Consider the following 24,663-nt stretch of genomic DNA (forward strand, 5'->3'; position numbering starts at 1 on the left):
TGTTCTGGTTTCCGGGCTTTTCCGTATTTTCAGTTTGTTTTCTGATGTCACGAATCCGGAAACACCCGAGCCCAGGTTCAGGTATTTCCAGATTTCGTAATGTCAAGGTGGGGGGGAATCCCGCCGAAGATCTATTTGGGCCGTCCGGCCCCGCCGAGGAGGCCCCGAGTTCGGCAGGGTCGTCTGTTCCGGATTCAGGAACATTTTATGGATTCCGGATGACCCTGCCACCGATTGGTCTGGATTCTGAAACTCCGGATTATCGATGCTGCACCTGTAGTACCATTTAGAATATATTGTCTCTCCATGTTTCTTCCAAAGTGGACCACTTCACGTTATCCGCACATCTGCCATGTGTCTGCCCATTTCACCAATCTGTCTGTCTGTCTTGAAGTTTGCTACTGTCTGGGTTACTATTTACTATGTTGCCAAGTTTTGTAGTATAATCAAATTTGGAAATTGTACTCCCTATACCCAAGTCCAGGTCATTTTATATATAACAAGAAAAGCAATGGTCTTGATACTGATCCTTGTGGGACCCCACTGACTACTTCTCTAGTCAGAAAAAACATCCGTTTATCACTACTCTCTGCCTCCTATCCGTTAGCCAATTACATATCAAATGATCACTGTCCCTTAAATTTCAGAGTAAGTCTCTTATGTGGTACTTTATCAAATGCCTTTTGAAAGTCCATATATCCAAGGACAATTGTAGCCGGAGCTTCTATTCTCTCCACCCTAAATCTTTTTTCAGCAACCTAGGCTGCATCCCATCTGAACCGGGTGTTATAATCACAATTTAGCCTTGATAAGTTGATTGCCCATAATGATTTGTATTTGATTCCTCACATACTTTCCTTATTTGAGTATAACATTCCAAGTCTAATGCTGCTACTTGTCCTGGTGATTTCTGAAAAGTTACTATTTCCCCCCTTCTTAATGTTGCTTACCTCAACCTACAATGAGTTTACTTTTCTGATCGTCTCAGTTTGCAGCATAAATTACACACAAAAATAGAATACCCAGTTCGGTTTATTCATTCTGTTCCCTATTTAACAACCTAGAACCCTGTAGCACAATCCACTTTACCTATTATTTAGCAAAGTCTCTGAGACTCTCCTTTGATGGCCATCCTCAAGCCTTGTGTTGCTTTGCACGAAGGCAGAATATTATCTGAATGGCGGCAGATTAGGGAAAGGGGAGGTGCAACGAGACCTGGGTGTCATGGTTCATAAGTCATTGAAAGTTGGCATGCAGGTACAGCAGGCGGTGAAGAAGGCAAATGGCATGTTGGTCTTCATAGCTGGGGGATTTGAGTATAGGAGCAGGGAGGTCTTACTGCAGTTGTACAGGGCCTTGGTGAGGGCTCATCTGGAATATTGTGTTCAGTTTTGGTCTCCTAATCTGAGGAAGGACGTTCTTGCTATTGAGGGAGTGCAGCGAAGGTTCACCAGACTGATTCCAGGGATGGCTGGATTGACATATGAGGAGAGACTGGATCAACTGGGCCTTTATACACGAGTTTAGAAGGATGAGAGGGGATCTCATAGAAACGTATAAGATTCTGACGGGACGGGACAGGTTAGATGCGGGAAGAATGTTCCCGATGTTTGGGAGGTCCAGAACCAGGGGACACAGTCTTAAGATAAGGGGTAGGCCATTTGGGACTGAGATGAGGAGAAACTTCTTCACTCAGCGAGTTGTTAACCTGTGGAATTCCCTACCGCAGAGTCGTTGATGCCAATTCATTGGATATATACAAGAGGGAGTTCAATGTGGCCCTTACGGCTAAAGGGATCAAGGGGTATGGAGAGAAAGCGGGAAAGGGGTACTGAGGTGAATGATCAGCCATGATCATATTGAATGGTGGTGCAGGCTCAAAGGGCCGAATGGCCTACTCCACCTATTTTCTATGTTTCATACTTTTTTCCCCTCTCCCTCCCACCCCGAACTAGTCTAGCTTGTGGCATTGAGGGCAATTCTGAAGTTATTACCCATCAGATATTCTACCTGAATTTCATCTTATTACTCAAACACCCTAAAGATTCTCTCTTTCCAATGCTAACATTTGCTGATCTATCACTACTTTGAACCTTTAATTCTGCCAAGGGTTGCAAATGCCCCCAGAGGATTCAATGAGTACTGCCATAAAATGTTTGCTTGTTGAGTCTTGAATTTTTTTTGAAATCGCAGATGATGACGATAACTATGGGGATGGTGATTGGCGATCTGAAACGATATCAGAGTGCAGTAATGCAATCACAGTAAGAAGAGGTGGAAGTTGGGGGCTCCAGATACCTTCATTTGAAGATTCCCTGCACTTCAGTGATCAAATCACATCCAACCAAAACTGTACTACCAGGTAAGATATGTATGTGAAAGCAACAGTTTTTCATGTTGGCAACCATTTACAATGTCATCAGATGTGCTTATTTCTGAAAAGATCCGAATGGGGCTCATCCTTTTTTAAGGGCCTTTTTACACATTATAGGCCAGAGGTTTAAAGAACTCGAAAGAATTGTATTTAATCTGAAATCATGTCATTGGGCTTTCTGTTAACGATCGGCAAAGAAGTGCAAGCAGAATTGGGATTTTATCCTACATATATAATATATATTATATAACATGACATCAATATGAAAATAATACATATGTATATGGTAAGATGTCACCATGGCAATGCGTTTACTAGCCCATTAACTGGTAGCAGCCAAGAAGACTCGGTGGAAGAATAATTTTCATTGTATATCTAAAAATATTTTGGTCAGGTTTATCTTGAGGCTCCCAGCAGCAGGAGACTTTTTATGCGAGCTAGATGGCTCTTCAAAATTTAATGGCAACAATATATTTAGGTGCTTGCCTTGGAATAAAGAAAACCTTTTAAGTGAATCTGTTTAAGCTTAATTATAAATATTAAGTATGATAAAATTGCAATTGAGTTTGTGTACCGTACCAATCCTCAATAGATTTCTTCAATTGTCATAAAATGCCACTATTTTAAATATCTTCAATTAATTTATTGTGCAGTATGCTGGATGATGTATTTTCAAAGGATGAGTTAGAAAAACGGATTTATGAGCTGGAGAAACAACTCGAATCCCTGAGGAAAGAGAAAGAAAAGGAAAGCAGGGAGCAAAAGGTCAGTGGGAGAAACCTGGGAGATCGCCTGTCAATTTCTGTTGATTCTATCAATGTAGTAGTTTTAATCATCATACAAAAGTTCATCTTCCTCCAACAAATGACAAACTATAGCAAGTACTGTTTTGAGTTTGGGGGAAGATGTTAGATCATGGTGAATTGGCAATATGGTCTTCAAACCTCTTGAATCCAGCATTACCTGGAATAAAATTCTGTTGCATGTTATCTGGGAAGAACATGTATGAAATGTGTTGTATGTACTCAATACAGCTTCTTGTAGTTGTAGCCAGTTTTTCTGAATTGTCCACTGTCTGGAATGAAAACTGAGGCCATAAGGATGGCTCCGTGTGGGAAATTGAAAAAATTCAATGCAATCGTGGTTGCTTGGTGGTTGGCGTTAAGGGCACGTTGTTGGAATAGGGTAGAAGGATTGTAAAACAAGAAGAGCAGTGTTATCCAGAAAGATTATTCTTTTCATTTGGTGCCCAATGCTGAAATGTGTTCTATTCTCCAGTGCTGATAACAGTTGCCTTGATGAGTATAAAAAAATCACGTACTTTTTTTCAGAAAGGTAATCCACCAGGTGGTTTTTCCCACCCATTATTGTATTTAAGGATTTTATGCAGGACCACATTTCCCCTGCATCTCACCGCTTCAGCTGTGCCAGCAGTTCTGTTTGTACTTCCACCATTTCTGTGATGTCTGTGCCTGTTCCAGATGATTGGAAAGATCGAAGCCACAGTTTTCGGTGCTCACCACAAACTCTACTCCCTTGACATTGACTCTGCCCTGGTCTCTCACTCGGTTTCAACATAGATACTGTGGCAACAAGAGTGGGTCAGAGGCTGGGTATTCTGTGGAGTGTCTCTCCACCTGACTAAGGCACAAGTCAGGAGTGTGATGAATACTTTGTACGTGCCTGGATGAATGCAGCTCCAACAATACTCAAGAAGCTCGACATCATCCAGGACAAAGCAGCCTGCTTGATTAGCACCCCATCCATCACCTTAAACATTTACTCCCTCCACTACCAGCGCACCGTGGCTGCAGTGTGTACCATCTACAAGCTGCACTACAGCAACTCGCCAAGGCTTCTTCAGCAGCACCTCCCAAGCCCATGATCTCTACCACCTAGAAAGACAAGGGCAGTAGACGTGTGGGAACACTATTGCCTGCAAGTTCCCGTTCAAGTTACACACCATCCTGACTATAAATGTATTGCCATTCCTTCGTTGTCGCTAAGTCAAAATCCTGGAATTCCCTCCCGAACAGCACTTTGGGAGTTTCTTCATCACAGGGACGGCAGCAGTTCAAGAAGGTGGCTCACCACCAGCTTCTCTAGGGCAATTAGCAATGGGCAATAAATGGTGGCCTTGCCAGTGACGCCCACATCCCGGAACGAATACTTTTATTAAAAAAAAAAGACTCTGCACCTTTGGTATCTTGCTGGTTCAGGAGCAATATATACCACTAAAAAAACAGAATAAACAAGCTGATAATGGGCCCAAGTTTCGAGCCGCGCCTAGAATGGCGCAGTCCCGACCTGGACGCCTGTTTTTCGCGCGACAAAGTGCGCCTAAAAAAAACGTCCAGATTCTCCAGCTCCCTGCAGGTCGTTTGCAGCTCGGCGCAACAGGAGCTGTAGGGGGCGGAGTCAGGTCCCTGCGCTGAAAACTGTACCGGGACCTCTGCACATGCCCGAATGTGCCTCACTGGGGCTGCGTGAATAAGGCTCCTCCCACGGCCAGCTCCTGCTTCCGACCCGACTCGACTCCCGCTTCCCGCCTCCGGACCCGACCCGACTCCTGCCCCCCCACCCCCGGACCCGACTCGACCCGACCCCCCCCCCCCCCCGGCCTCCGGACCGGACCAGACACCGTCCCGACTCCCACCCCCCACCCCCCCCCCGGGCTGGACCCGACCTGACCCTCCCTCTCACTGACCTGACCTCCCTCCCCCGACCCGAACCAAACCGACCGACCTTCCCCCCCCACCCCGACCCCGACCCATGCTCCCCCCGACCCGACCCAACGCCACCTACCTGTAAATCTGGTGCTGGGGACGGGCCCTGCCCTGCCTGTTCAGCCTCTTTCCCCCCCACCCCCCCATCTCCTTTCCTCTCCACCCCCCCCCCATCTCCTTTCTCCCCCCCCCCCCATCTCCTTTCCCCCCCCCATCTCCTTTTCCTCCTTCCCCCCCCCCTTCCTCCTTCTCCCCCCCCCCCCCCTTCCTCCTTCCTCCTTCTCCTCCATCCCTCCCCCTCCCCTCGCTTTGCTCCCCCCCTCTCTCCCTCTCCCCTCGCTGTCAGAAACACGGACACTGACAGACAGAGAATGAGAGACACACACAGACAGAGTGATAGAGACACTAACAGAGACACACTGGTGGGGGGGGGGGGGGGCATCCCAGCACGCTGTTGGAGGGCTCCCGGTGCTGCAGTCGGTAAGTAGAAAATGTTTTATTGATTTAAAAAAAAAAATTCTTTTTTTTGATTGATTTATTGGTTGATTTATTGATGTTTTTATCATTTATTATTGATGATGGCTCTATTTGTAAAACTGAAGTGTTTAATGTTTGTAAACTTCCCTTTAAACCCCCCCCCCCTCCCCATTCCCTACGTCTGATTTGTATCCTACGCCTGATTTTCTAAAGTGTAGATGAGGTTTTTTCGAGCGTACAAAAATCTTCAATTACTCCATTCTAAGTTGGTTTGGAGTAAGTTTTCACTGATGAAACTTTGAAAACGGGTGTAAGTGGCCGGATAAGCCCCCTTTTGGGAAAAAAAAATTCTGTTCCAAAGTGAAACTGTTCTAACTGACTAGAACTGGAGCAAACTAAATGGCGAGAATTCAGATTTCTAAGATACTCCGTTCTACACCGGTTGCTCCTAAAAAATCAGGAGCAAATCATGGCGAAACTTGGGGCCAATATAACACAGTGGATGAATAAAGAGATGCGGGCAAAATTTAAACTGAAGAAAAAGGCATGCACTAAATATATAGAAAGTAAAGGAGAGGATTACAAAAGGAAATTTGAAGAGGCTTGGAAAGAAGCCAAAAATACAATTGGGAAGGCAAAGATGAAGTACAAAATTAAATTATCAGGAATATAAAAATAGTATTCTACAGTCCCATAAATAACAAATGAAAAATCGGGTTGGGATGTAGCCACTAATGGATGTACGAGAGAAACTTCCAGGGAGTCGAGAGATGATCAAAATAATATCAAGACATCCAAGATAGGAAGGGGAGTTGATTTGTCTTTTAACAAATGCATGCTGGCTGCCCCTTATTAACCCATGCTTCTTCAACTGAGAATGATTTTATCCTTGATAATGGTCTCTAGTAGTCCCCCCCTCCCCCACTGATGTAAGACTGATTTGGCCTGTTACTACATGTATCCCTCTTTTTTTGAATAATATTTTCAATTCTCCATTCCTCTGGCACCACTCCAATATTCAAACAGGATTAAAGGTTATGGTCAGAGCTTAAGCTGTCTCCAGCCTAGCTTCCCTCAGCAACCTAGTTTGCATCCCATCTGGAACCGGTGACTTGTGACTAAATAGCAGAAGCAGCATGCTGTAGACAGTGTGAAGTAATTCCACAACCAACACATCAGATCAAAGATCTGCAGTCCTGTCACATCCAGTCGTGAATGGTGGATAATTAAAAAGTGCTGAAAACCTGCGCACCTCTAGCTACTAGTACAGCTACTGGTGTCTACCCGACAAAAAGTGGGAAAGATATGTCCTGCCCACAAAAAGGGTAAATCCAGCCTGGCCCATTATCGCTCCATCGGTTTATTCTCAATCATCAGCAAAGTGATCGAAAGTGTCATCGACAAATACATTTTCTTATAGATAAGTGTGCGGTGGTGCATTTTGGTAGGAGGAATGAGGAGGCCACGTACTCCTTGGAAAATAAGAGTAAATGGGGTAGAGGAGCAAAGGGATTATGGGATGCAGATTCACAACTCATTCAAACAAGGCAAAAAATAAATGCCAACAAAACATGGGTTAATTTCGAGAGGAATAGAATTGAAAAGCAGGGCGGTTATGTTAAACATAGAAAATAGGTGCAGGAGTAGGCCATTCGGCCCTTCGAGCCTGCACCACCATTCAATATGATCGTGGCTGATCATGCAATTTTGGTACCTCATTCCTGCTTTCTTTCCATTCCCCTTCATCCCTTTAGCCGTAAGGGCCACATCTAACTCGCTTTTGAATATATCTAACGAACTGGCCTCAACAACTTTCTGTGGTAGAGAATTCCACAGGTTCACAATTCTGAGTGAAGAAGTTTCTCCTCATCTCTGTCCTAAATGGTTTACCCCTTATCCTTAGACTGTGATTCCTGGTTCTGGACTTCCCCAACATTGGGAACATTCTTCCTGCATCTAACCTGTCCAATCCCGTCAGAATTTTGTCTTTCTATGAAATAACCTCGTTCTTCTAAATTCCAGTGAATATAAGCCTAGTCGATCCAGTCTTTCTTCATATGTCAGTCCTGCCATCCCGGGAATCAGTCTGGTGAACCTTCACTGCACTCTCTCAAAAGCAAGAATGTCCTTCCTCAGATTAGGAGACCAAAACTGTACAGAATAATCAAGGTGTGGCTTCACCAAGGCCCTGCACAACTGCAGTAAGACCTCCCTGCTCCTATACTCAAATCCTCTCGCTATGAAGGCCAACATGCCATTTGCCGCCTTCACTGCCTGCTGTACCTGCATGCCACTCGTCAATGACTGATGTACCATGACACTCAGATCTTGTTGCACCTCCCCTTTTCCTAATCTGTCATCATTCAGATAATCTGCCTTCCTGTTTTTGCCACCAAAGTGGATAACCTCACATGTCTACATTATACTGCATCTGGCATGCATTTGCCCACTCACCTAACCTGTCCAAGTCACCCCACAGCCTCTTAGCATCCTCCTCACAGCTCTCACTGCCACCCAGCTTAGTGTCATCTGCAAACTTGGAGATATTACATTCAATTCCTTCATCTAAATCATTAATGTATATTGTAAATAGCTGGCATCCCAGCACTGAACTTTGCGGTACCCTACTAGTCACTGCCTGCTATTCTGAAAAGGACCCGTTTATTCCTACTCTCTGCTTCCTGTCTGCCAACCAGTTCTCTATCCACGTCAATACATTACCCCCAATACCATGTGCTTTAATTTTGCACACTAATCTCTTGTGTGGGACCTTGTCAAAAGCTTTTTGAAAGTCCAAAGACACCACATCCACTGGTTCTCCCTTGTCCACTCTACTAGTTACATCCTCAAAAAATTCCAGAAGATTTGTCGAGCATGATTTCCTTTTCATAAATCCATGCTGACTTGGACCGATCCTGTCACTAGTTTCCAAATGCGCTGCTATTTCATCCTTTAATAATTGATTCCAACATTTTCCCCACTTCTGGTGTCAGGCTAACCGGTCTATAATTCCCTATTTCCTCTTTTTAAAAAAAAAAAGTGGGGTTACATTAGCTACCCTCCAATCCATCGGAACTAATCCAGAGTCCATAGAATGTTGGAAAATGATCACCAATGCATCCACTATTTCTAAGGCCTTCAATTCCTCCTTCTCACTAGACCCTCGGTCCCTTAGTATTTCCGGAAGGGTATTTGTGTCTTCCTTAGTAAAGACAGAACCAAAGTATTTGTTCAATTGGTTTGCCATTTCTTTGATCCCCATTATAAATTCACCTGATTCTGATTGCAACGGATCTACATTTGTCTTCACTAATCTCTTTCTCTTCACATATCTATAGAAGCTTTTGCAGTCAGTTTTTATGTTCCCTGCAAGCTTACACTCGTACTCTATTTCCCCCCTCCTAATTAAACCCTTTGTCCTCCTGCTGAATTCTAAATTTTTCCCAGTTCTCGGGTTTGCTGCTTTTTCTGGCCAATTTATGTGCCTCTTCCTTGGATTTAACCTGTCCCTAATTCCCCTTGTTAGCTATGATTGAGCCACCTTCCCCGTTTTATTTTTACGACAGATAGGGATATACAATTGTTGAAGTTCATCCATGTGATCTTTAAATGTCGGCCATTGCCTATCCACCTTTAAGTATCATTCTCCAGTCTATCCTAGCCAATTCACGTCTCATCATCGAAGTTATCTTTCTTTAAGATCAGCACCCTAGTCTCTGAATTAACTGCCACTATTCATCTTAATGAAGAATTCTACCATATTATGGTCACTCCTCCCCAAGGGGCCTCGCACAACAAGATTGCTAATTAATCCTCTTTCATTACACAACACCCAGTCGAGGATGGCCAGCTCTCTAGTTGGTTCCTCGACATATTGGTCTAGAAAACCATCCCTTATACACCAAGAAATCCTCCTCCAGCGCATTGCTACCAGTTTGGTTAGCCCAATCTATATGTAGATTAAAGTCATCCATGGTGACTGCTGTACCTTTACTGCACACATCCCTAATTTCCTGCTTGATGCCATCCCCAACCTCACTACTACTGTTTGGTGGTCTGTACACAACTCCCACGAGCGTTTTCTGCCCTTCAGTGTTCAGCAGCTCTACCGTACAGATTCCACATCATCCAAACTAATGTCCTTCCTTACTATTGTGTTAATTTCCTTTTTAACCAGCAACGCTACCCCACCTCCTTTTCCTTTCGTCTATCCTTCCCGAATATTGAATACCCTTGGAGTTCCCAGCCATGCTCACCCTGGAGCCATGTCTCCGTAGTCCCAATTACATCATAAACGTTAACAGCTATCTGCGCAGTCAATTCATCCACCTTATTATGAATGCTCCTTGCATTGAAACACTGAGCCTTCAGGCTTGTTTTTTTTTAACACTTTGTCCTTTTAGAATTATGTTGTAATGTGGCCCTTTTAGATTTTTTGCCATTGATTTCTCTGCCCTCCACTTTTCCTTACCTCCTTTTTACCTTTTGCTTCTGCCCTCATTTTATTTCCCTCTGTCTCCCTGCACAGATTCCCATCCTCCTGCCAAGGTGATAGAAAGGGACAATATGTATGAAGATAAAGGGGCTGCAGGAGGGGTCAAAACTAAAAATCATGGTTTAAAAGCTAGTATTAAAACATTCTACCTAAACGCACGCAGCATTCGAAATAAAGTAAATGAGTTGACGGCACAAATTACTACAAATGGGTATGATTTGGTGGCCATTACAGAAACGTGGTTGTAGGGTGGCCAAGACTGGGAATTAAACATACAGGGGTATCTGACGATTCGGAAAGATAAACAAGAAGGGAAAGGAGGTGGGGTAGCTCTGTTAATAAAGGATGATATCAGGGCAGTTGTGAGATGATATTGGCTCTAATGAACAAAATGTTGAATCATTGTGGGTGGAGATAGTAAGGGGAAAAAAATCACTGGTGGGCGTAGTTTATAGGCCCCCAATTAATAACTTCACGGTGGGGCGGACAATAATCAAGGGAATAATAGAGGCATGTGAAAAAGAAATGGCAGTAATCATGGGGGATTTTAACCTACATATCGATTGATCAAATCACACGGGGTAGCCTGGAGGAGGAATTCATAGAATGCATACGGGATTGTTTCTTAGAACAGTATGTTACAGAACCTATAAGGGAGCAAGCTATCTTAGATCTGGTGCTGTGTAATGAGACAGGAATAATAAACTATCTCCTAGTAAAAGATCCTCTCGGAATGAGTGATCACAGTATGGTTGAATTTGTAATACAGATTGAGGGTGAGGAAGTAGTGTCTCAAACGAGTGTACTATGCTTAAACAAAGGGGACTACAGTGGGATGAGGGCAGAGTTGGCTAAAGTAGACTGGGAACATAGACTAAACGGTGGCACAATTGAGGAACAGTGGAGGACTTTTAAGGAACTCTTTCACAGTGCGCAACAAAAATATATTCCAGTGAAAAAGGGCGGTAAGAGAAGGGATAACCAGCCGTGGATAACCAAGGAAATAAAGGAGTATCAAATCAAAGACCAATGTGTATAAGGTGGCCAAGGTTCGTGGGAAACTAGAAGATTGGGAAAATTGTAAACGACAGCAAAGTATGACTAAGAAAGCAATAAAGAAAGGAAAGATAGATTACAAAAGTAAACTTGCGCAAAACATAAAAACAGATAGTAAAAGCTTTTACCGATTTATATAAAAAGGAAAAGTGACTAAAGTAAATGTTGGTCCTTTCGAAGATGAGAAGGGGGATTTAGTAATGGGAAATGTGGAAATGGCCGAGACCTTAAACAATTATTTTGCTTCGGTCTTCATAGTGGAAGACACAAAAACCATGCCAAAAATTGCTGGTCACGGGAATGTGGGAAGGGAGGACCTTGTGACAGTCACTATCACTAGGGGGGTAGTGCTGGACAGGCTAATGGGACTCAAGGTAGACAAGTCCCCTGGTCCTGATGAAATCCCAGGGTATTAAAAGAGATGGCAGAAGTTATAGCAGATGCATTGGTTATAATCTACCAAAATTCTCTGGACTCTGGGGAGGTACCAGTGGATTGGAAAGCAGCTAATGTAATGCCTCTGTTTAAAAAAGGGAGCAGACAAAAGGCAGGTAACTATAGGCCGCTTAGTTTAACATCTGTAGTGGGGAAAATGCTTGAAGCTATCATTAAGGAAGAAATAGCGGGACATCTAGATAGGAATAGTGCAATCAAGCAGATGCAACATGGATTCATGAAGGGGAAATAATGTTTAAGTAATTTACTGGAATTCTTTGAGGATATAACGAGCATGGTGGATAGAGGTGTACCGATGGATGTGGTGTATTTAGATTTCCAAAAGGCATTCGATAAGGTGCCACACATAAGGTTACTGCAGAAGATAAAGGTACGCGGAGTCAGAGGAAATGTATTAGCATGGATAGAAAATTGGCTGGCTAACAGAAAGCATAGAGTTGGGATAAATGGGTCCTTTTTCAGGTTGGAAATCGGTGGTTAGTGGTGTGCCACAGGGATCAGTGCTGGGACCACAACTGTTTACAATATACATAGATGACCTGGAGGAGGGGACAGAGTGTAGTGTAACAAAATTTGCAGATGACACAGATTAGTGGGAAAGCGGGTTGTGTAGAGGACACAGAGGCTGCAGAGAGATTTGGATAGGTTAAGCGAATAGGCTAAGGTTTGGCAGATGGAATACAATGTAGGAAAATGTGAGGTCATCCACCTTGGGGAAAAAAAACAGTAAAAGGGAATATTATTTGAATGGGGAGAAATTACAACATGCTGCGGTGCAGAGGGACCTGGGGGTCCTTGTGCATGAATCCCAAAAAGTTAGTTTGCAGATACAGCAGGTAATCAGGAAGGTGAATGGAATGTTGGCCTTCATTGCAAGAGGGATGGAGTGCAAAAGCAGGGAGGTCCTGCTGCAACTGTACAGGGTATTGGTAAGGCCGCACCTGGAGTACTGCGTGCAGTTTTGGTCACCTTACTTAAGGAAGGATATACTAGCTTTGGAGGGGGTACAGAGACGATTCACTCGGCTGATTCCAGAGATGAGGGGGTTACTTTATGATGATAGATTGAGTAGACTGGGTCTTTACTCGTTGGAGTTCAAAAGGATGAGGGGTGATCTTATAGAAACATTTAAAATAATGAAAGGGATAGACAAGATAGAGGCAGAGAGGTTGTTTCCACTGGTAGGGGAGGCTAGAACTAGGGGGCACAGCCTCAAAATACGGGGGAGCCAATTTAAAACCGAGTTGAGAAGGAATTTCTTCTCCCAGAGGGTTGTGAATCTGTGGAATTCTCTGCCCAAGGAAACAGTTGAGGCTAGCTCATTGAATGTATTCAAATCACAGATAAATTTTTAACCAATAAGGGAATTAAGGAGTATGGGGAGCGGGCGGGAAAGTGGAGCTGAGTCCACGGCCAGATCAGCCATGATCTTTTTGAATGGCGGAGCAGGCTCGAGGGGCTAGATGGCCTACTCCTGTTCCTAATTCTTATGTTCTTATGTTCATATTAGTTGAAACCCTCCCCAACAGCACTAGCAAACACTCCCCCTCGGACATTGGTTCCGGTCCTGCCCAGGTGCAGACCGTCCGGTTTGTACTGGTCCCACCTCCCCCAGAACCGGTTCCAATATCCCAGGAATTTGAATCCCTCCCTCTTGCACCATTCCTCAAGCCACGTATTCAGAACTATCCTGCTATTTCTACTCTGACTCGCATGTAGCACTGGTAGCAATCCTGAAATTATTACCTCCTGAGGTCCTACTTTTTAATTTAACTCCTAGCTGCCTAAATTCAGCTTGTAGGATGACCTCCCATTTTTTATCTATATCGTTGGTACTTATATGCACCATGACAACTGGCTGTTCACCGTCCCCCTCCAGAATGCCCTGCAGCCGCTCCGAGACATCCTTGACCCTTGCACCAGGGAGGCAACATGCTATCCTGGAGTCTCGATTGCGGCCGCAGAAACGCCCATCTCTTCCTCTTACAATAGAATCCCCTACCACTATAGCTCTCCCATTCTTTTTTCTGCCTTCCTGTGTAGCAGAGCCACCCAAGGTGCCATGAACTTGGCTGCTGCTGCCTTCCCCTGATGAGCCATCTCCCTCAATAATGTCCAAAGTGGTATATCTGTTTTGGAGGGAGATGACCGCAGGGGACTCCTGCACTACCTTCCTACTCCTGTTCTGCCTGTTGGACACCCAGCCCCTATCTGCCTTTGTAACCTTTACCTGCGGTGTGACCAACTCACTAAACGTGCTATTCACGACATCCTCAGCATCGCGGATGCTCCAGAGTGAATCCATGCGCAGCTCCCGTGTCGCAACTTGTATAGAACCTTGGTTAGAGCACATTTGGAATAGTGTGCGCAGTTTTGGTGGTATTATAAAAAGCATATGGAGGCATTGGAGAAGTTGTAAAAATGGTTTACAAAAATGATACCAGAACTGAGAGGTTATAATTATCTGGAAAAACCGAATAGGCTGGGGCTCTCTTCTCTTTAAAAGAAAAAAAATGAATAAAGGGGAAGGCTGAGGGGTGACCTAATGGAGGTCTTTTTAAAATATTGAGGGGTTTTGATGTAGATACAGAGAAGATATTTCCACTTATGGGGGAGTTGAAACCTAGGGGTCATAAAAATAAGATTGTCATGAATAAATTCAATAAGGCAATAAGAAACATCTTTCCAAAGAGAGTGGTTAGCATGTGAAACCTGCTACCATATGGAGTAGTTGAGGTGAATAGCCTTGATACATTTAAAGGGAAACTAGATCAGCACAAGAGGGAGAAAAGAATAGAAGGACGTGCTGATAGGATTAGATGAAGTAGGGTGGGAGGAGGCTCGTGTGGAGCATTAACACCAGCATAGTCCTGTTGGCCTAAATGGTCTGTTTCTGTACTGTAAGTTCGATGTAATGAGCTGAGCTCCATTATCAGCTCTCCTATCTTGGTTCTCCCTTCTGCTTAAGCCTTTATTCACTCTTTTTAAAAAAAAAAATATATATGCTCCAGCTTCAATTGCCTCCCTCTGTTCATGCTCCATAAACTCATTTGTCTAAAATGCAGCTGCTTGTATGTCAAACGTTAAGTTATACTCATCCATTACACTCATCCTCACTGACCAGCACTGGCTCCAATGTTTCCGTTGAGCTGCGTGGCTGAGCCACACTCTGGAGGTCCCATGCAGACCACTTGTCAGCTTCACAATGGGGAAACCCACGAATTGTATTTTGAATGTGACACAGCCCCTTAAAGGAGCCATGCACCCAAAGAAGAAATTAAAGGGAGCATTGACTGGTACTCTGTCCCCAGTGCATTAAATTTCAAATCCTTGTCCTTATCTTCTTATACTTCAATAGCGTGACTGACCCCTAGCTCTACAACTTCCTTGAGGCTTATTTTTTCAGTGCATGTGGAAATTTTGTACGTTAAATGTGGTTCACAGGAAAATGTTCATCTTGTAATCAATTTATTTTTATCTGTTATTTATTACACCAAAACTTTTGCCTCCCCCAGAGTCATGGTTCGGATCAAGTTGGTCCTGTGGTCAGCCCCGGAGTGCTCCCCGCCTGACTGGAAGCCAAGCCTGTCAATCAGACTGACTTCCAGGCTGGGCACCTGTCAGGGCCCAACATGTGGGGAAACCCAGATTCCTGACCAACTAACCCCTCTTCCTTCTCCCCCCCCCCCCCCCCCCCGCCCAAGGTTAATGTCCATGCCCATGTTTTCAATCAGAGAATAAATTTGTTTTTCTATTCTAAATTGGTCAAGCATGCCACATTTATTTTTTTCTTGGTTGTCTCATGTCCTCAATTCCAGTCTATTTGGATTCAAGATCTGCAAGAATTTTAAATGAGAACCATCTTTGACTGAAAATCAAATTTCATGTTGACTTAAAGGGATGGCAAGATGGTGTTTCATGGGTTATGTGAAATGCAACTAGCAAAGTCTGATCTTTTTTTCTCCTTTTCTAAGAGATTGCATGATGTGTGAATCTTTGCATGAAATACATTTTAAGGCTGCTCCTTTTTCTAGTCAACTGTTGGCCTTTTCCTCAGCTATAGGCGATTGGGAAGACATTAAGCTGGGGAAGAAAATGTGAAGTAATCCTCTGAAAAGGTTGTTTACAGGTTGAGTAATCTTGAGGGTTGTTATAGCAGTACAGTTTTGTTTGTAAACTGCCTTCCAAGCTTTGCAAATGTTTTTCTAGTCTTTCATTTCTATTTTTAAACTCTACAAAGTTTTTTTTCCCCTCAATTTCCCCCCCCCCACTGCATCTCCGACCCAGATTGTGGAAAATTTTAGACCATTTTCCATGTCTTCTCTCTCCTCTTCCCACTCCTTAAAAGTTCAGAAAAAGACTGGTGTTTGACTCTGAAGCCTCAGTCTATGCCTGTTGTATGATTAGCTGCTGGAAATGGAGATTCTAGGCTTGAATCTTTATCTGCTCCAAAATATAATTCTGATTTAAATTTGGACTGTGCATGTATTTCTTTTACTGTTTGATTTTTAATCACTTCCCTTAATATTTCAGAATCGTGAAAACCATTTTGAGAAACAGCTCCAGGAGAGTGTTGAGCTTTGTGAGCTACTTCACTCAGAAAAGGTATGTAAAGTTTGCTCTATCATACCATCTCAAGATTCCATGTGTGTTTTCCTGAAAGGATGTCTAATGTGTCTGCTTTCCAGTTTGATACAGAAAGCTTAAAAATTGAGTGTGATAAACAGAAAGAAGAAATCAAGGAATTGAAAGAACTCTTGAAAGAAAGTCTTAAGAATGCAGAATACTTAAAAATGGAGAATAAGAAACAGAAAAATGAAATCACAGAACTAGAAAAACTGAGTGAAGGAATTGAAGACTTGAAAGAGAGACGTGAAATTGAAATGTTTGAGTTCTTGGAAAAAGAAACTGAGAAAGAAGAGAAGGTACTGAGCAAATGTGAATTTTGAAAATATTGAATGTGTGGTACATTAAGGGTGATCTTGCAAAAGTAGATAACTTAGCAAAGCTCCCTAAAGTTTTGTTAGCTTTATAGAAAAAAAAACAATCTGCAGAGATTCCATTTAAACTTCTTGGGGCAGATTTTCCTCATTTGTGCTTTGCATCAATTTCTGCTTTGCATCAATTTCTGCTTTATTTTCTAAATTCACTTGAGGTCAATACCCACGTGGCAGTGCAGAGGACCTACACTCGTGATCAGCACTCCCAAAATGTTGCACAATTTTGTTTATATTTGATCTAATTGTGATGTCAATAGTACATTATTATTTTGAGCAGATGCTATAGTGGGAATTTCAATTTCTTAACAGACTGAACTGAAGACTCAAACTAAGAGATTAAAAGAGCAGGAACAGAATCTTCTCGCTCTTCAACAACTGAAAGAGTTGTCAGATGGCAAAGTGAATCTTGAGATGTTAATGGTACAGGTAAGGGTGGAATATTTGCTTTGTGGTATCGTAAATGGTTTTTATTTTATCTATTAGATCTTTGAGCTGTTCTTTGTTGATGGACAAGGAAGATAGCAGAATTGTAGGTGCTTGATTTGGGCTTTCCCAAACAAAGAACCATGAAATGAAAATTTTCTGTACAGTATTGCTTTACTTATAAATTGTATTCCAAAGTTTAAGGGTAGTTCTAGCACTGCCTTTTGTTATTTCAGTAGATTATATAGAAAATGGAATTATAAATCATTATTGTATAGATGTCACTTTTTCAATTGTGTTTTCTACTGACTTGCCTTCCAGATCAAACAGTTACAGCAATCGCTGTGTGACACAGAAGTCGTAACTCGTGATGCAAAGAAAGAGTCTGCTTTTCTCAGAAGTGAAAATATGGAGCTTAAGGAAGAAACGGTAGTAAAAGAATTTTCAGTGCAGAATCTTGACTTCAATAATTGCCTGTATATTGATCCATCTTGCGGTAATTGTTGCTATTCATTTTAATTAGGCTTTCTCCAAACTCCTTTGGGAAAATTCCAAAATATTGTGGTGGTGGAGGAGTTGCCCAGGGGTTTTCTTCTCTGCCTGCCCCACACCCTCCGAGCTCTGCCACAGTATGTAGAGATCTAAGTCAAGTGGAAGGAGACAGTGAATTAGAAATGGGAGCTAGCATAGTGATATAGCTCAAAGTGAGGAGGGAGGAGAGGGAGAAAAAGAAAGTGAAGGGCAAGGAGTGAGGAAATTAGAGGGAATATGAGAAGAGTTAGTGGGAGCAGAGAAACAGGGTAGGTGTGAAAGGGAGATAGAGCAAAGGTGGGGGAGAAGAAAGTGATGCATGCAGAGGGTTGAGAGGAAAGGAAAATGAGATGAGTCAGGGTTAATGAGTGCAATTGAGCATAACATTATATTTTTCAAACGACATATGCCAAGTCGCATTTAAACTTTCTTGTATATGATACTTGCATTTACAGTGAGTATTGAGTTCTAGTTATAGAAACATAGAAAATAGGTGCAGAAGTAGGCCATTCGAGCCTGCACCGCCATTCAATGAGTTCATGGCTGAACATGCAATTTCGGTACCCCATTCCTGCTTTCTCGCCATACCCCTTGATCCCCCTAGTAGTAAGGGCTACATCTAACTCCTTTTTGAATATACTTAGTGAATTGACCTCAACAACTTCCTGTGGTAGAGAATTCCACAGGTTCACCACTCATTGGGCCTAAGTTTCGGGCCGCACCTAGAACGGCGCAGCCCCGACCTGGACGCCCGTTTTTCGCGCCACCAAGTGCGTCTTTAAAAAAAACTTACCTATTCTCCGGCTCCCTGCAGGCCCTCTGGAGTTGGACGCGGCGCAGCACAAGCTGTGGGGGGCGGAGCCAGGTCCCTGCGCTGAAAACAGTGCCGGGACCTTTGCACAGGCGCGCTACAGTGGGCACGCATGTGCTTTAGCTCCAGGCGCCCAAAACCGTGGGAGGGGCCCGAAGCACGTAGCCCCTAGCTCTGGCCGAATGGCCTCACTGGGGCTGCGTCGATGAGGTTGCCTCCCACGCCCAGCTCTTGCTTCCTCCGGACCGGGACCCGACCCGACTTGACTCCCGCGCCCCCCCCTCCCCCTGACCAACCTCCGCTCCCGACCTCTTCCCTCCCCTCCCTCCCTTCTCACCCCCCCACCCTCCTCCCTCCCTTCTCACGCCCCCACCCTCCTCCCTCCCTTCTCGCCTCCCCCACCCTCCTCCCTCCCTTAAACCCTCCCTCTCCCTCTCCCCCTCCCCCTCCCTCTTCCCTCCATCCTTCCTCCCTCTCCCCCTTCCTCTCCCCTCCACTCCCCCTCCCCTCCACTCCCCCTCCCCTCCACCCCTCGCTGTCAGAAACACAGATACTGACAGACAGAGAGTGAGAGACACACACATACAGACAGAGAGATAGAGACACACAGGGGCAGGGGGTGTTGTCCCAGCATGCTGTTGGAGGGCTGCCGGTGCTGCAGTCAGCAAGTAGAAAATGTTTTATTTATTGATTTAAAAAAATATATATTTTTAATTTTTTTTTGATTTTATTGGTTGATTTATTGATGTATTTGTCATTTATTATTGATGATGGCTCTTTTTGTAAAACTGAAGTGTTTAATGTTTGTAAACTTCCCTTTAAACACCCCCCCCCTCCCCCATTCCCTACACTTGATTTGTAACCTACTCCTGATTTTCTAAGTGTAGACAAGGTTTTTCTGAGCGTACAAAAATCTACACTCACTCCATTCTAAGTTAGTTTGGAGTAAGCTTTCACTGACTAAACTTTCAAAACCGGCGTAAGTAGCCAGACACGCCCCCTTTTATATAAAAAAAAAAATCTGTTCCAAACTGAAACTGTACTAACTGACTAGAACTAAATCAAACTAAATGCCGAGAATTGCAATTTCTAAGATACTCCATTCTAAACCAGTTGCTCCAAAAAAACAGGAGCAACTCAGACCGAAACTTGGCCCCTCTGGGGTGAAGAAGTTTCTCTTCATCTCAGTCCTAAATGGCTTACCCCTTATCCATAGACTGTGACCCTTGGTTCTGGACTTCCCCAACATTGGGAACATTCTTCCTGCATCTAACCTGTCTAAACCTGTCAGAATTTTAAACGTTTCTATGAGATCCCCTCTCATTCTTCTGAACTCCAGTATTGTACTTTTGGCTATTTTTAATTGAAACAAAAATATTTTCCTCTTGATTCTGTGGCTCTACATGATCCTTTCACTAGCTTGTGTGATGACTTCAACACAAGAGCCTGATGTACCTTATCCAGAAACTCTTTGTTCCTGGGACAGAGTCACTGGTCTGGATATTGCAGAAGACTAGTGGGTTCAGAAATCTCACAGCATTGCACCTTGGGTTTCATCATGCACTTGGTATAGGCAACAGTAAAATTGTACAAAATACTGTGGATCCTGGAAATCTAAAATAAAAACAATGTTGGAAATACTCAGTAGGTCAGGCAGCATCTGTGGAGAGAGAAACAGAGTTAATGGCCCCAAGTTTCCACATGATTTTCTCCTGATTTTTAGGAGCAACTGGTGTAGAACGGAGTATCTTAGAAATCGAAATTTTCCACATTTAGTTTTCTGCAGTTCTAGTCAGGTAGAACAGTTTCACTTTGGAACTGAATTTTTTTTTCAAAAGGGGGCGTGTCCGGCCACTGACGCCTGATTTGAAAGTTTCCACAGTGAAAACGTACTCCAAACTAACTTAGCAAGTGAAGATTTTTGTACGCTTGAAAAAACCTTGTCTAGACTTTAAAAAATCAGGCGCAGGTTACAAATTAGGCGTCGGGAACGAGGCGGGGGGTGGGGGGGGAGGGGGGGCAAGGGAAGTCATTAAATTCTACAATCAATCCTTAGTTATACTTATACAAATATTATACAAATAAATCCAACCTGAATAAAAATTTATAAGCAAAGAAAAGATTAAATAAATCATGTTCCTACCTGTGTGAAAGTGCTTCAGGCAGGCCTTTCAGGCAGTGATGTGGCGTCGGTCTTGGGGCAGGCAGCAAGCAGCGCTTCAGGCAGCGGTGTGGCATCGGTCTCGGGGGCCAGGCAGCAAGCAGCGCTTCAGGCAGCGGTGTGGCATCAGTCTCGGGGGCAGGCAGCAAGCAGCGCTTCAGGCAGCGGTGTGGCGTCGGTCTCTGGGGCAGGGGCAGGCAGCAAGCAGCCTTGGTGCTTGAGGCAGGCCTTTATTCCCCGCGAAGATGCAGCACCCGGACGGACTTGAGGCCATTCGGCCATGGGATTGCAGCGGCGTCAGTGGCTGGTCGGGAGGAGCAGCAGCAGCCTTCTAGCTGTGAGGGGGACTGACTGCTAAAAGCACTCCCTCACACACAGAAATATCAAGAAAATTAAAATGCAAGCCTTTGCAAGGGTTCAATAAACAAATTTTCACTTTTTCTGCAGCACTTTTAAAAATGGCCGAGTGCCAATGTTTACTTCAGACTGCGCGTACGTGAACGCTCCAACGCGCTCCCTGTGCGCCGCGCCAAGCAGACATCGAGCTGCAAGGAGCTCGAGAATACCGTGTTTTTTTTCAGGCGCCGTTTTCGCCGCGTGTGGAAACTTGGGGCCAGAGTTTCAGGTCGCTGTTTCGTTCTGATGATAATTGGGCTATCCTGGCCAAAGGCCTATCCGTAATTGAACATTTTGTTGCTTTGTGTGTGCTGCCATGCTTCATATCTGCCCCAAATAGGGCAAACCATAAAGCAATATAGATTTGTATTAATAAAGTCTTTATGCTCTGCAATTGGATGCTAATGGGCTTAAAAGTCAAAATTGCTGGTACTGTTGTGTAGTACAGGGTACTTCGAAACTAATTGAATAATGTTGATTGACAGTGTGGTTTTTTGTTCTAAATTATTTTTTAACTTCTATTAACTGAAGAATGAAATGAGGATAAGATATCAACAGATGGAAAAGGATATTCACCTCTACCGCAGCCAGCTAGATACTGAACGATCACGCTACAAACAAATGCAATCTGATTTGCAGAATGAATTAAAATCTACTTTCAATGAAAATAACAAGCTAATATCGTTGCTGGACGGAAAAGTTCCCAAAGGTACTGTTACTGTAATGTAGTACTTGCACTTGGGGACCATGTTATGTATTTTCATTAAACATCTTCAACCTGGATTTGAATCAAGCTCTGGTTGACTGAATGAATTTAGTTTGCAGTTCTGAAGAAGCATCTTGTATACTGTTTCCCTGATTTAAATTGCTGGTGGCTGTGCCTTCAGCTGCCAAGGCCAAAAGCTCTGTAATTTCCTCCCTAAACCCCTCCACCTCTCTGACATCCTTTCCTCCTTTAAGGCACTCCTTCAAACCTACCTCTCTGCCCTAATATATCATCTGAGGAGCTTTATCAAACAACATATGACACCAAGCCAGTGAAGTGCTTTGGGACGATTTACTATGTTAAAGGTGCTATATAAATACATGTTCCTGTTTTTTTTTAAACCAGCATCTGAAGTGGGATGTAGTTTTCCATCTTTCCTCCCCTCCTAAAATATAGCTTGTCCTTTGCACTGGCTGAGCTTTTTCTTCCCTTCTCTAATTATTGCCTCAAGGCTAACTGGAATGAGGCAGTTTTATTGTCTAGTTCTAGCCTTGTGTTCCGGCAATTTTTCTTAATAAAGAAGCTTGTCTGCTTGTATTTGAGAATAAGCCAAAAAGCTACAGGACTGCTTTTCAGATCAGCAGAGTGGCTTGTATGATTCACTAATACTATGAATAGGACTTGTTGGCTGCTTACAGTATTGTTTGTACCTTTTGGAAAAAATTAGTGATTTGCAACTTTGGGACATACGAAATAGGAGCAGGAGTCGGCCATTTGGCCCTTCAAGCCTGCTCCGCCATTCCATAAGATCATGGCTGATCTGATCTTGGGCTCAGCTCCACTTCCCTGCCCTCTCCTCATAACACCTTCACTCCCTTATCTCCATCTTAAATATATTCACTGCCCCAGTCTCCACAGCTCTCTGGGGCAGAGAATTCCACAGATTTACGAATGTCTGAGAAGAAATTCCACCTCATCTCAGTTCTAAATGGGCGACCCCTTATTCTGAAACTATGTCCCCTAGTTCTAGATTCCCCCACAAGGGGAAACGTCCTCTCTACATTTACCTTGTCGAGCCCCCTCAGTATCTTGTATGTTTCAATAAGATCACCTCTCATTCATCTAAATTTCAATGAGTACAGGCCCAACCTCCTCAACCTTTCTTCCATAAGTCAACCCCTTCATCTCCAGAATCAACCTAGTGAACCTTCTCTGAACTGCCTCCAATGCAGTTCTCTCAAATAGAGACCAAAATTATTAGCAGTACTCCAGGTGTGGCCTCACCAATCCCTTGTACAGTTTTGGCAGGACTTCCCTGCTTTTATACTCTATCCCCCTTGCACTAAAGGTCAACATTCCATATGCCTTCCTGATTTACTTGCTATACTGCATACTAACTTTTTGTGTTTCATACACAAGGACCCCCAGGTCCCTCTGTACTGCAGTATTTTGTAATCTCTCCATTTAAAAAAAAAAAAAATAATTTGCTTTTTTATTTTTTCTGCCACAGTGGATCACCTCACACTTTCCCATATTGTACTCAATCTGCCAAATATTTTCCCACTCACTTAGTCTGTCTATATCCCTTTACAGATTTTTTGTGTCCTCAATGTGTTTTCCCACCCATCTTTGTATCATCAGCATACTTGGCTACATTACACTCTGTCCCTTCATCCAAGTCATTAATATAGATTGTAAATAGTTGCAGCTGTGGCACCCCACTAGTTACTGTTTGCCAACTGGAAAATGACCCATTTATCCTGACTCTATTTTCTGTTAGTTAGCCAATCCACTATCCATGCTAATATATTACCGCCAACCCCGTGAGCTCTTGCGCAGTAATATTTTATGTGGCACCTTATCGAATACCTTCTGTAAATCTAAATACACCACATCCGCAAATACACCTATGCCAGTTGTAAATCCCTGATGTCATTTTTGTGTACCAATGGGCAGGCATACACCATGCATGCTCTTCCCATTGGTACTAGGCATGGATCAGTTAGGCTTAAAGGAACTTACAGTAGACCACTCGGGCACTTGGGTTAAAATTTGTGGGAGCAGGAGGTGCAGGAATGCTGCCCCTGAACTAACAAAAAAGGTCCGCTATTGGCCTGTCCACCACCCCTTCCAACTCATTACTTCTGGCTTGGTTCCTCAGAAGAGCCGCTGTGAGCACTGAAAATGGGCGGGGCCTAGAGTGTCAGGTGAGCAGTGGGCTCACACTATCTGATGAAATTGGTTACCTGAAAATTGCCCCCATGGTGTTTGACAAGCAGCTCGAGTTCTGTTTTGGCTCGTGCAATCGTTCAGCTGGATTTCGATTTTTGTGTTGTCGTTCAAGATTGTCTGTTTTCTCTCCTTGTATGTTTTGCTTAGCTGAGACTTTGTGTACGATATGCCCTTGTGAACACAGCTCTTGCCCTGCCTAAAGGGTGTGAAATATATCTGGGGATTTAGTATGCAAGAAACCAAGAACCTGATGTGCAGGTCTGAGAAACACCGGATGGCGTACTGAATGTATTAGCTTTTCTACAAAAATAAGATCGGCACAATACCTGAGTAACTGAGGTGGTGCATTAAAAAAATACTGAAAATGCTTTCAGTTGACTGACTTTATTCCTCCAAAGGAAGGTATGCAGCTACACTTGAAGCTCAGGAATTTGATTGTTGAAGAGGAATCAACATCCTGTTCCCATTTCTGAAGAACATCTTGTTAAATGGATTGTGAAGCATTTTGCTAACTGGTTGAAATGTATTTTGCTTGACCAATAAGGAGGTAGTTGGTCATTGAAACCATCAATGTAAAAAAAAAATCTGATATATTCTTTTGTGTCTGCATATACTATGCTCTTGGCCTGATTCCTTCTCTCATTTGAAGTACTTAGAAAATGTTATGCATATGTTGCATGGGTTTTGATAAATTTGCTTTGCTGAAAGTTGAAGTATACTTTCCTGTTGTTGCTTTGCTTACGGAGGGGCAATTCAGTAGTTCAATTGACAACTGTTATAGGTTTAGGGAATTCTCATAAGGCTGAGCTTCTCTGTATT

General features: G+C 43.5%; 1 protein-coding gene across 1 annotated transcript in view; it reads left to right on the forward strand.

The window, feature by feature from the left end:
- The window catches only part of cenpe (centromere protein E), a 210,191-nt gene that overhangs the window by 73,774 nt on the left and 111,754 nt on the right, over positions 1–24,663 (forward strand). The window contains exons 15-21 of the mRNA XM_070880180.1: positions 2,194–2,362; positions 3,028–3,139; positions 16,118–16,189; positions 16,273–16,509; positions 16,894–17,010; positions 17,329–17,436; positions 21,438–21,615. Coding sequence (XP_070736281.1) covers positions 2,194–2,362; positions 3,028–3,139; positions 16,118–16,189; positions 16,273–16,509; positions 16,894–17,010; positions 17,329–17,436; positions 21,438–21,615 — 993 coding nt within the window. The remainder of the gene's footprint in view (positions 1–2,193; positions 2,363–3,027; positions 3,140–16,117; positions 16,190–16,272; positions 16,510–16,893; positions 17,011–17,328; positions 17,437–21,437; positions 21,616–24,663) is intronic.

The sequence above is a fragment of the Pristiophorus japonicus genome, chromosome 1 (genome assembly GCF_044704955.1).
Source record: "Pristiophorus japonicus isolate sPriJap1 chromosome 1, sPriJap1.hap1, whole genome shotgun sequence".
Classification (NCBI taxonomy): domain Eukaryota; kingdom Metazoa; phylum Chordata; class Chondrichthyes; family Pristiophoridae; genus Pristiophorus; species Pristiophorus japonicus.